Below are 13,209 nucleotides of genomic sequence, written 5' to 3'. Positions count from 1 at the left end.
CAGTCCATAATCCAGCCCTTATGCTTTCACTGTCACCTTCACATTCACACAAGGTAAGATGGTCTTTTATCAAAGATGCCCTGCACTCCCTTCAGGCATAAATGAGTTCTGCATCCCTGTGAGTTCAGCTTGGACTCATGTGACCTCTGCCAGAGGTGGGAAGTTGCAAGAAGTGAAAAAAGTGGTCTGTAACACCTGAAAACTAGGATGGATTAGAAAGACATGTGATGAACAGACCAGTGCAAGAATAAAAGAGCAGAACGGGAAGACAGTGTTTGGTGGACTTTAGACCTTTAGTGCTAGTGAGGTTTTTTCCAACCTCTTTTCCTCTCCAGGGAAATGGCTTCTTATTCAAAGACAAATATTTCCACCATCCCTTTTTATTTGCTATAAAGTAATAAGGGGAAAAAAGCCCCAGCCCTCAAAACCTACATCTGCCCATTCCAAGCCTGGGCAGTGACAGGCAGGTGCATAGAAGCCCCTGTTTCAGAAGGTTCCTTGAAACATCCTCTTTGTGCCCCACAGGACTTCCTAAGGCTCACCAAACCTGAAACCTGTAATAAGAAGACAAAGCCCACACCTGTAAAGCACCAGAGAGTGAGATGAGAAGACCTCCCTTTACTGGGAAGGTGAAAGTTGTGCTGGAAATGGAAGGAGTCAATAATGCTTTAGACTGCTTGGCTTTCCCCCCTTCATGTGTGCCCTCCTTTCACCTGTTTGCGTTTGTGAGCTACCAGATAAGCTCTTGTCTGTAGGCTTGAGGGGCACAGTGTGATCTCACCAATTATCAATGGGAGACACAGATCTGTATGCTGTGAAAGGTCCCAAAATGTTCTTCTGCATTCTTAAGGGCCCTCACGTCTTCCAAAACCTGGCCCTTTGTCCCTGGTTCCTGAAAAAAACCTCACATTTAATCCCCTCTTCATGCTGTTTCATTCCAAACATTTAAGCATTTCTTCCCACTAGACTAGGGGAAGAACTCTGGAAAGCAAAAGGAGACCAAGGCAGAAGAAAATACAAACCAAACCAGAAAAAATTAGGAACATTAGGGGGGGAAAAAAGCAATGCCTTCCATTTTGAAAATTCTACTGCTTTCTCTGCCCTCCCAAATCCATCCGTACTCACTACTTCTTTTCATTGCCCTTTCTTAAAGTTGAGTCATTAGTGTTATAGCCAATACAGTGCTATAATCATTTGGTGGATATATTTAGTGGACCCACCCAAGCTAAGAACCCCATTGAGACCAATTGTGACAGGAAGGCCAAAAAAGGGACTGCAGTATTGCCAAACATGGTGGGGCTGTAACATCAGTTTGACAGGTGCTGGGTAATAGCTGCACAGCTTTGGCTGGTGTTTCAGGGCAGTGAAACACAGAAGTAAAGGGGAGGATTTGGAGAGATTTTGATTATCCTTGCAAAGCACTTTATTTATTTATTTATGCTTTTGAAGGACATTTTCACCAAGTAGGCTTGACCAAATCCAGATTAAATAAAGTAAAAAGTCAACAAACCTCTCGCCCCAAGTCCACACACACCCCCATTTGTGGCTCAGAGACTGGTTTGAGAATGGTGACTCCACCAGCCTCTCTGGCCAGTTTTCTCACTTGCTGTGGTCATGTGTCGTGGGGACCCTGCATCAGAGCATTCAGCTGCCCCATTCAAATTCAGGTGTTGTTACTCTGGAGCCTATTGCTAATTCAAATCACTCCTGGATTGCAAATGCTTTCCTGCCTTGGCCTGCCAAGTTTTAGGTCTTCCGCAGAGCAGACGTCCAACCAAGTGCAAAACCAGAGTAACTCTGCTTTGCCACTGATGTCAGCAGGGAGTTGCCACCACAAATATCAGTAAGCGTTAAGAGCTTTACACTTTGGATCCCATTTTGTGGTTCAGAAAATTTCCTCTGGTCGTTCTTCCCTGGTTTCTGTTATTCCTACAGCTCCAACTCCAGGAGGAAGTGGCTGCTGAACCTGCCACTTTGAATAGGAGATTTTGGAGCAGAATTCTTTTAACTGTCATATAGCATAATAAAGTTCCAAGCTGCAGTCCTATCACCTCATGCTGTGACCTTGTTGAAGCTCCTACTGTGAAGCCAGGTCAGGTTTGGATGGCGATCTCCTGGGCAGAGCCAGAATGCTTCAGGAGGCACCATTTGGGAGTCAGCAGGAGGGGCGATTCCTCAAGTCAGTCCTGAACTGATCCCACAGCATGGTGGAGTAGTGCTTTGCTGGCAAGTAAGACATGCGGCCGCAGTCACAACCATCTGAGGCTATTAAAAAGCTCTTTCTCCAGGAACAGTCATTACCTCTAATACCCTCTTCAAGTTTAAATTTGGGTAATTACTTTTTTTTGAGGCCTGAAAAAGATTCTTGGGTGTTTTTTTCCTAGATACTGTATTTTTTTCTCATGCTTTCTATAGTAAACAGCTCTGTAGGAATGATACACACTGTTAAACAGATGCTCTGTTGTACCCTGAAAGCTAGATGCAATTTGGAGGTGGGTCATTATTAGCAGAAAAGCTCTGGGGCCCAGCTGCTGCAGACAGGAGGTAATCGTTAATAGTAGGGCTGTGTAGCAGCATTGATGAAGATGCATGGCATTTGTAAGATATTTGAATAATTTGCCGTAAGATCTGCACACCTTGTCTGAGGAAAACACTGTGTTGCTTTAGGAGACCAGTGTATATCCGTCCAGGTGGTGCGGCAGCCAGCCAGAATTCTTGGCATCACTTGCACTGCCTTGAGGACCAATAGGCTCTCCTGTGGTTGCTGTGGGGAAGAGCATTGTAAAGAAGCCTTGACTTCTCTCTGCAGCCTCCCGTCTTATTAGGGGCCCTCTGTGGCCTGTTGTGGCCTTACACTAGCTCAGAGCTCTCTCTTTGGCTTCCGATTTTTGGAATATCTGAAAACTTGTCACATTGCTTTAATATATCTGTCTATTTGTTTTTCAGATTCCTTCTTAGCCTCAATCTCCATTGTACATTTTTCCTGCCAGAGGTTAAATTTCTTTCTATTAGCTTTGGTTTTGTTGGACTTGAGAGCTTAATGGATGCAATTATAAGGCCTGAATAAATAATTATGGAACAAGTTTTAGAAATGAGAGATTTACTTAATTTTGTTCCTGTAATGAAAAACCCCCACCAACTTTCCAGAAGCCATCTTCAATGCTCACCTAACTCTGCCAGGGGATATGATGTGGTGTATAAGATACAACTGACTTAGGTTTTGTTAGTCTCAAAGCTAAATCTGAATTTAACCTATGCAGCCCAAAAGCCTGTGTTCTGGTACAGGATCTGCTTCCTGAGCAGTCCTGGGAAGTTAGACTGATCAGAGAAGCTGACCTATGGTGCTTTGTTGTGTTGGTGTCCATCTGATTTAATACAAATACAATTGAGTCTTCTTCTTTTCTAATGAATTTGTTCTTGTTGTGAAGTCCCTTCCAAAGGACATAAAGTATTGCTAAGCATTTAAAATCTCTCTACTGCCTCCCTCTTCTCTGTGGATTCCTGTCCTGCCTCCCAGTAACACCATCACGAGTCATGTAAGACTTCCCTAGTGTCTCTTGAGATCAACGTAACAGTCCTGCTGTGTTTGGCAGTACTGCAGTTCTTCCCTTGGCATCAGTACTGTACAAGACTTGAAGACCTTAGCGATGTGTATGTCACCTGTCTGAAGTTCAGCTCCTCTTCTGTGAGAAGAGTATATAAATGGTGATGTGATGAAAGCAAACAAGTACAAGACGTTACATGGCATGGGAGCACCTAGAGTATGTTGACCTTGAGGGCTTTCAGAAAGGCTTTATAAATTATTCTCTGTGGCTTGACTGCCATGAAATCCCAGTACTGCAGTGCTGGGTATTGGCATTTAATTTCTAATTGATTCAGAAGTAAAAAAACCCCAATCAAAACAACAGAGTTCTAAGTGAAGTCAAAAAACCCACAACCTTTTTTCTCTAATGTTGAAACACTTCTTTGCACTAAAAAAGACAGAGAAGAAATGTTTCAGCCTTTCCAAAACAGGATTTTTAAAGCTTTTTGTTCTGAGAAATGTTTTGATTGTTTTGATCTATTTGAACACAAACACATTTTGAGACTTATTTTCCTTTGAGTGAATGTCGGGTGTTGCATTCAGCTTTTTCTAGTGGGTTAGCTTATCAGACCGAGGCTGAAGAGAAAGAAACCCTGTTGGTTGTCTCAGCTGGTTTTGTAGAAAAAGACCATGAAAATCCTGTGTATCACTGAAGAAGAAAAATGGAGTTGAGAAGAAAAAAGTGTGGAGGGGGCAGAGGGTAATGAAACTCACCTGTGAGGGCAGCTGCAAAAGCCAACAGCAATGAGGGAGAAAAACTAAGCACTTCTTTCCCTGGAGCTTCTTGTTTCTCTGACCTTCACAACACAAATCTCTCCATTAGAATAAAATACCAACTGTCCTGCTTGCGGTTACAGCGTCCTACTGGCTTCTTGCAGGAGGGTCAGAAAGCAGAGGAGGAAAGGAAGGAAGGAAGGAACACAGCAGTGTCCTTAGCTTATTTCCCTCCTTGGGAAAGACAATGCAATCACCACAAACTGGAATCACAGGGTGCAGCCATTTGGCTGGTGGGAAGCATGGTGGGGTGAGAGGTGAGTGGTGAGTGGAGAGACGTGCAAAAGAATGATCATGTGCACATGATGTCTCAGCTGCAGGGTGCCATCAGATACGCCTGTCTGGCACTGCACTAGAGATGGGAGCTCACAAAGAGTTGTGTGCGTCAGTGGCTGGTGTTTGAGATGCATTGCACAGGGCTCCATCTTCCCAGTTCAGTCACTGAATGGCTCTACCACAGCAGGTTCCTCCCTTTTGCTGCCATGACCAGCCACACCAGAGGGCTGCCTTTTTCCCCATGCTGTAAGTGCTTTGTAGACAAGGTATTTCTATTGCTGGTTAAGCAGGTTTGAGGTACCCAAGATCTGAAGTGGCGCAACGTATACCCTAGGAATGGTTTGGAGATAGCAATAGGGAGATAGACTGAGGGACTGTCAAAAGCTGATATATTTTATGTGCAGCTAGGAGTGCCAGCCACTGGGGAGCATTTTCGGCCTGGTGTACTCTTACTTTTCAGCTGATGATAAAGAAGGAAGAGGAGACAGGACTCCAAAATATTGCTTTCTCTGTTGTCAGTGAGAAAAAGCAGAGATTGAGGCTGATCCCAAGAACGTTAAGTGGTGCTTCTGCTATTTGTCATTCAGGAATCTAACCCAAAAGCTTTGCCTGTATCTCATCACCCTTATATGGGTATATCCCATCATAACATCATCTCTCATTATGTATAGTCACATTCTAAGCACTCCTGCAACACATTCCAGCTCCCAGAAACACCTGTAGACGTCCTTCCTATCTTGTAACTTGTGGCTTTCAGCACTGACTATGCCAGATGGTTTGAGGTGGATGAAGATTCTTCCTTAGTGTGTGCTGGTGATACACATTCCCCTTGAGTCTCTCCCCATTCCAGACTTGCCCTGTCCATTGGAAAACATGATGGAGGGTCAGTGGATACATGGCGGCTGCCTCCAGCCAGCAGCTGTCTGGGCCCTGCTTGGGGTGTGGAGAGGCAAGGATGGCACCCGTCAGCAAAGTGTTGCTGCCACAGGCAGGCACTAGCTGCAGCACCAGTACAAGGAAATGTGTTTTAGGTGAAATATAATTAACCTAGATACAGATCTTGATGCCACACGGCAGTGCTGAAGCCAAGAGCTTAACAGGACTTTTACAAGAAGGAGACAATTATGTGGATAATGAAGATAGCTGATGGTTAAAAGAGTCAGGAAACCTCTCTCCTTTGCTGTTTCTTTTGTTTTTTTTTTTCAAATGAGTGCCATGTCCACTTTATCTGTAATGGCTTGAATCAACTGTGAACTGTCACTACCAGGGGAAAAAAGCTACTTTGATGGACAAGTCATTACATAGTGAATTGCTGCATCTTGAAGTATCTGCTTGTCCAGGAGGGGCAAGCTGACCACGGGCAGAAATGTCTGGGTTTCGTTTTAGTTTCCAAAACCTGTTAGAGGCCCTAGACCTCACTGGGAAAGGTATTGATAGCGGGGCCATGGGAAGGGAGAGCAGCAGTGAGGGAGGGCTGGCGTTGAGGGAGAGAGCATGTGCACGGGTTTGCTTGTAATTAGGAGATTTAAACTTTGAAAGAAGTTAATTAATAATGAAACTTGTGACTGAATGATGCAGATTGTGAGGACTGGCTTTGTCAGCAGCTGCAATTAATTACAGGCTCAGGCACAGGGAAAAGGAGGGGGTGAAGGATGTGGGGAGGAGGGAGGCATCACCAGAGGGAAGATGATAAACCTGGCTGCAGGCTGTTGCTGTGGTGACAGGAGGCAGTTGCTGTGGTTGACAGCAGTGACACGCTGAAGGCAGCAGGTACTTCTAATTACCCCTTCCACCGACCCAGGCAGGCAGCAACCCCTCCTGACTCAGGGCAGGAGATGCTTCAGATTTCTCCTTGCTCTTTCTTCCTCTCTGCTGCAGGTTTGATGTGCCTTTTCAGGGTCCCCACCTGCTCTGAAAAGAAAACCCTGAGGCGGCAGATTTTCCTAATGTCACTTTAATAGCCCAGGAGCAGCCAGCAATTCAGTAGCATCCTCAGAAAGCCTGGACAATGCTGGCAAACTTTCAGAGAGCTGGTATCCAAATGGAAGGGGAGGAGAAATTGAGTGCAGCCAGCCACAGCCTTTTGAGCAAGAAGATGAGGGCCTTGCACGTCTGGACTAAGCTGCAGCATTTTTGGGAGCACTTGCTGTGGCTGCCCAGGTCTTAGGCTTTGGGGTCTTGCCAGCAGCTCAAAGGTACCCTGCCATGATCTGTGTGGCCTAGGTGGAGGGGAAGTGTGCTGCAAGGCAAGAGGAGCAAAGGGAGCATGGGAGCATCCTGACCACTGACAAATTGCTTCTTCCTAAGCATGCACGCAAAAGTGTTGATCTGTATAAAACAAACTTCTGACTTTGAGTCCCTGTTGTGGTTTCATTCCCTTTGCTTGAATTCCCCGAGTTTGGCTGCACTAGTTTTACATCACTGCTTTGCAATGCAAATGCTGGAAAGATATCACAGATACATGCCCACTTTTAGAGCTCAAATATTGTAAATGAGTTCTTGGATAAGTGTGTATGGGTTCTTGACACTCCTTCAGGAGGAGAAGGATGGTGAAGAGGAGGCAGGTAGAGGGTGTGGAGAACACAGAGAAGGTCACACAAAATACACCGTTTTTATTCTTTTCTGTAATGTATAAATGACTTGGCACTTGATGAAATTAAAAGGCAACAAATTAAAAATAAATAGGAGGAAACAATTTTTAATGTAAAGTATAATTAGCCAGTATAGCTCAGGGCTGCCAACTATTTATGAAACAGATATTTTAGTAAGATTATCAACAAAGGATTCAAATGAATAAGCAAAATATCTGCAGGAATACTAGTATAGCTGAGAAAACAATTATAAGGGTTATCAATCCTTCTGCTTTAGGGCATAAATAGATCACCAGCTGGGGTCAGAAATGCAATTTCCCCCTATGGTTACCAAATAACTTAATTAGGCATATTGTGGAGTTTTATTCAGCATAAGCCACTGCTGGAAGCAGAATAACAGATTAGATGGACCATCAACCTGTTCCAATATGGCAACTCTATCTCCGAGCTCCTCTCAGAAAGGGGAAGAGGAAGGCTTCTAGCTTTGTGTTATTGGGAAGGGGGTCCCAGAAGGGCACTAATCACTAGGCTCACAGAGAGATCTGGCTGTGCATTTTGGTTTAGATCCATAGATTCTAGAGAACTCTGCTACATTTGAGTATGGGCCACCACGAAAAGTCTCTTCCATGTATTTGGGAGATTCAGTAAACCAACGAGGGAACGAACTCAGCAAGCCAACAGGAGAGGAGTGAGCGTGTGTTTAATTATGGCAATGACTTGGCTTTTATGAATACCTTAGACTTTTGTGCTACCTCTGCTTTCTCCTTTTGAAAAGAGTTTTGGCTTAATGAAGGAGTGGAGTAATAAGGAACTGAGAGGAGGAAAACATAAGAATGTAAAAAGTCAGCCTGCCAGAAGTTATTTACCTTAATCTTCCTATTTTGTCACCCCAAGCCTAGCGCAAGCTTACCTCAGCCATGATGCTTTCACAGAAGTTTTCCTTGACTCTTTTCCACCTGGTTTGAATGCGTCAGCATGATGGTGATTTTGTTAAACTGCGTTACCCTGGGGATGTACCAGCCGTGTGAGGATATGGACTGCCTTTCTGACAGGTGCAAAATCTTGCAGGTAAGCAGACTTCCTTCTTCTTGTGGTGGGGCTTCAGTCCAAGTCACAAAATTTCGCACGTTTTCCTTTGTTGTGTGAGCAGCACTTTCCCAGACAGGCTGGCAAGAACGTCCCTGGCAGTAAGCTATCCTGTTGTAAAATAGTAAGAACTTGCTCTGAGGAGGGAAATGCTAACAAATGAAGTCTACTTGCGACCATGCAATACAGAACAGTTGCTGGCTTCCTGATCCTATGCATAAGCAGGGGTTTCTTAATGTAGACAGCTGTAAGATACATAGTTCAGAGGTAAGCCAGGGATAAATAATTAAGGTTATGGCATCCAGGCAGGAGACAATAGCAGCTCCTAATGCATTCACTACTCTGTTGAGTAGCAAGGGTATCGCTGAGTCTACAGGTAATGTGACATTTAGAATGCCGAAAGGGAGAAGAAACAAAAGGTATACTAAAAAGAGCCATGGGTACATCCAACCTATGAATGCACTAGCTGCGGTTGCTGCTATCTCAGAGAGAAGGTGACAGCAAAGGCTGTCAGCGATAGTGTTGCTGAGGCGGCGATGTTCAGATACCCGAAGCCTCCGTGATTGTTACGTGCTGTCTAAGCTGTGTGTGAAGCTGCACTATGTCCTCAGCTGAGCCATTTGCAGTGGGGTGATAAGGAATCCCTCCTGGGAGCCCTTGGAAGGATGGTGTTTCCCTGGCCGTGTTTGGATCTGCTGGTTCTGAGCCAATGCCTCCTTTCAAGTTCGTGTAAGGAGTTTCCGAGTCTACATCAATTGCTTTACCCATGGGGAAAAAAACCCTAAACTATAATAACCCCCTGCTTACTTGAGCAGCAGTAAGCTGCGATACCAGGACTGCATATAAGAAGCATTTCCAGCCCTGCTCTAACTAATTTTCAGAAGTACTGAAATTTGTATTTCTCTCTTATTTTGCATTTTAAAGTCTAAGGCTGAGAATGCTTATCAAATGTGCTCTTGGGTTGCTGTTTGGCAGGTGTTTGATGATTTCATCTTCATTTTCTTTGCCATGGAAATGGTCTTAAAGATGGTGGCCCTGGGGATCTTTGGCAAGAAGTGTTACCTTGGAGATACCTGGAACCGCCTGGATTTCTTCATCGTCATGGCTGGGTAGGTTGATATTTTCTGGGTCTATTTGTTCTGTGTTTGCTGGATTCTTGCATGGAAAAGAAATGTTTCTGAGGGAGAAGTCTCCACTTTGGTGCTAATTCAGTACATCTGTGGGGCATAGCAGTCTATGGAAGAAACAGTAGACAAGGTAGCTTAGCTCCCCAGCTGATGTGCAGCCATCTCACACAACTTCTGTAGAAGGTGTTAGTTTGTACCAGCTGAAAGTGCTTTTAAAATGTCTGGGTGGAAGAGCTTTAACCTTTACCAGAACAAATCTCGCTTCTCTGTTTCCAGCAGCAGTGTTTCAAAAGTAGGAATGTCATTTTTGTTACTCTGGGCTTTTTGTCTCTCACTGGCCTTACCCACGGTACTATTGGGACAAGTTGACATTTGAGTGTTTTTTACAACAAAGTTGCTATGGTGAAGCTCTGATTCCCCCTCTTCATGTAGGAAGTGGAAAGCCTACCAGGGTTTGCCTATTGAATCATATTAAAATGTCCATCACTGGTAGTGGTGGGCGCTTTTTCTGAATTTGTCCGTTTTCCATTAGATTGCTTTGTGGTATAGTAAAAAAAAAAAAAAGGAGGAAAAAAAAGCAGAAATAAATATGCAGTGTTGCTGTTCTCAAAGGAACGAGGAGGTAAACAGGTGAATGTCTTTTCAGTGAGAACCCCCCACTTTCCTCTTCCTTCTGACAAGGAATTACCCACATTTGCTGTCATGGAAGTGCATGTATTACTGACTGAGCCAGCAATGAGTTCAAGCTCACTTTGCAGGGTTTTCCCCTGCAGTGTGGAGCAGCACTGTCTTTATATTTGCTTTTGATACAGTTCTTCTACAGCATTCCCTTTGGAGGGGTGTGTAATTGTTTGCTTCTGGGAGGCGCAGAGATTTTCAAACTCAGCTCAGTTGTAAATTTTGGAGGCGGATTCTTAGCCAGCTTGTGCATGAAAGGAGGACAGGCAGATGAAAGCTGTTGATTTTCCTGCATTAACACAACATGTGTGAGATGGGAAGACCTTTTTCATGGCTAAGCCTGCTGTGATTACCATTTGATACAAAACGGTCTGGTGTGGAGACTGTGAGTTAAAGCACTTGACATGCAGTAGTGAGGAAAATCAGATCATTGTACTCTCTAGCCTGAGCTCCTGGTGGTACATTTGCTGGTGACATGATGCAGGGAAAACAAGATCCTACCAAAGCAGCCTTTGAAGAGGAAAGAGAAGAACAAGTGTGTTTGAAAGGGGGTTCTTGTAGCCCATGGTGTTCCACTATATGGAGGATGTGCTGCAGTATGCTGGGAGGAAGGTGCTGTTGGCACAGGAGTGCTGGTGTATGGGATAAAAATCTTGGGAACTTGGGTTTTCACACTGTCCAGTGTCCCTACAAGCCTGGTATGTGAGGGATGCTGTCTGGAGAGATGAAGAAATCAGTGGAGCAATGCTGAATGAAAGAGGGTGGGCTCAAGTGCTTGCTCCATGCAGAAAACAAGTAAAATCCATGCTACCTAGATGAGGAGGGAGTAAACCCCATTTACATGTTTCCCTCTCTTGCTGTTGCTAGCAGAAATTTGAGAAGAGAGTGTCTTTTGTGCATCTGATAGCAGTGCTAGGAAAAAAGCTCATATCTGAACTCCTTTCAATGCCAAGGAGAATTATTATCAACTCCTTAGGTATAAACTAATCAGTGTGGAGGATTTTTCATTTCAGGTCCAAGACTGAAAGAAATTTGTTTCCTGATTTCTATACAGTTGTCTTCATGAGGTGTCAGGCTGAAATGATAGTAATCTCATTAGAATATCTGATCTCAAAAGACTTCTGCTAAAGAAAGATTTTTCCATTTAGCTATATAGAACTAATGACTATATAATGTATCTCAGGTTATAAAAGCTTGTGGTTATTAGTTCATTATTCTTTGAAATTCATTAGAATTGTCTGCACTGTTTAAATCAAATCCAAGGCTCAAATTTGTCCTTACATACAGACTATAGGCTTTTATTTAGCCTCAGATTTAAGGTCCAAGGTTTATCCTGGTTGGTCCCACACCTGGATCATGGCTTCAGCTTTCTTTGGGTCCAGATGCTGTCTTAGCCTTCTGAATAAGAGAAGACATCCTGCAATAAGTCTTGCATGTTTTCTTCATGGCAGTGAGTTAGATCCTGATCAGAGGCTAATCAGTTTTCTCTAATAGACTTCTCTTCATGGTCCTGGACTCTCATTGCCAGGTCATAAATTTGGCTCTCAAGAAAACATTCATGATGTTGAGAAGTAATGTACCACCTAGAAGATGTACAGCTTCTCTCAGTCTCAGGAACAAGGACTGTACTTCCCAGACCTTTCTCTTCCCTTCTCCCTTTCCAAATAAACACCAGTGAGGCAGCAAAGGTTGGAAGAATAAGCTGTAGAGCAGAAAAACAAAGTGAAGGCAAAAAACTGTTCTGTTGGGTGTTCCTGGGCAGCTGAGATAGCTCCATCTGCTGCATGATGGCATGTTTTATCAAAGAGCATAATGACTATTTGTTGCTATTGCCCCAAACGGTGTTTTGGTTACATAAACCATGCATTCAGGCATTCATTCTCCTCACTTCCTTGGAAAGCCAGAAGCTATAGTTTTAGTTAGCTGAATTCCCTCGTGTGTCCCTGCCCTGCTTGCCCCTGCTCCCCACGCAACCCATCAGCTCAAGGAGGAAGACTCCATTGTCACTAAAAATACTCAGTTTCCATGGCAGTAGGAGCTGACATCACCAGAACTTTCTCCCCTCTCGCACACTCCCTCCCCCAACCACCTTCAACACGTTTTTTCAGAAATGAGTAGAAAAAAACCCCAAACAAGTCCTAACTCAATGCTCTCCTGCATTGCTCCCTGTGGAGCTCCTAAAACCAACTGAGGTAATTTGGGTTGAAGAATACTGATGCCCTTGTGTGCACAGACAACCAGGGCTGCAGATTCAGCTTGCTGATGCTCCAGGTCCCAACTGCTCACTGGTGACAGGAGCTTGCAGGTTCCCAGACACTTCAAGCAGACTATGCTCCTCACCAGCTGTCCTGGTGGGAGTCCCTTTGTTTGTGGTTAGGTCTTGCCTGTCGTCATGTTTCCCAAAGTGATGGGTGCATTTGGAGAGCTTGATTCAGAGGACAGCTTCCTAAAGTTGAGAGCCTACTATGTTTTGAAAGTTGAGATAATGCAAACAGTAATCATATTGGAAATGTCAGTCAGTGTCTGTATGTGCATGAATTCAGGAGAAGTCACTTATTTCTGGGCTAGCACTCATCAACTTTTTAAGCCAGGCAGTTCTCTGGCAAACAAAGAGTGAGCATTTTCTCCTGCTTGCTCTTCTCTGTGAGGCAGTTGTGTTCATATGTGGTTGGAGATGATGCCACTGTTCATCTGGTAAGGGAGATGCCCCTTTACATGACTCTGTCCAGAAGTTCCCTGTGCAGAGAGTGAATTCATGCAGTCTGCCTGGCCTTGGGGCCATCAGTTCCACTGATGAAGTGGTTGTTCTGCTTCTCTTAAGCCATGCACTGTAATTAATGATTTATAGTGGGAAATATGCCTGGTTTTGTCCTCTTCTATGGCATCCCTATGACACTTTCTGGTATACAATTTACTTGTGTAAATAGGTAGGTAAATTAAGGGGGATAGGGTTTCACTCTGTGGCTGGGGACGATAATTGTACTTACAAGTGTGTCCCCAAAATAGGTCCAAAAACTTCCCTTAACTACTCGCTGCTTGGAGTCCAGTGGCTGAGGAGAGACTGGTCTGTCTATCAGTGAATGGCCTGTCTTTG

General features: G+C 44.2%; 1 protein-coding gene across 6 annotated transcripts in view; it reads left to right on the top strand.

The window, feature by feature from the left end:
• Positions 1–13,209, top strand: part of CACNA1I (calcium voltage-gated channel subunit alpha1 I) — a 151,735-nt gene that overhangs the window by 56,386 nt on the left and 82,140 nt on the right. For 2 of the 6 annotated variants that reach the window (XM_062620521.1, XM_062620517.1), the window contains exons 1-2: positions 7,840–8,292; positions 9,286–9,419. In XM_062620521.1, coding sequence (XP_062476505.1) covers positions 8,200–8,292; positions 9,286–9,419 — 227 coding nt within the window. In that variant the 5' untranslated portion in view covers positions 7,840–8,199. Of the gene's footprint in view, positions 1–7,839; positions 8,293–9,285; positions 9,420–13,209 lie in introns of those variants that run through there. The other 4 variants (XM_062620516.1, XM_062620515.1, XM_062620513.1 and 1 more) reach the window with 3 other exon arrangements.

Source organism: Pezoporus occidentalis, unplaced genomic scaffold (genome assembly GCF_034315485.1).
Source record: "Pezoporus occidentalis ecotype Australia unplaced genomic scaffold, CSIRO_AGI_Poc_V1 ctg221, whole genome shotgun sequence".
NCBI classification, from domain to species: domain Eukaryota; kingdom Metazoa; phylum Chordata; class Aves; order Psittaciformes; family Psittacidae; genus Pezoporus; species Pezoporus occidentalis.
This window is presented reverse-complemented; position numbering and strand designations above follow the sequence as displayed.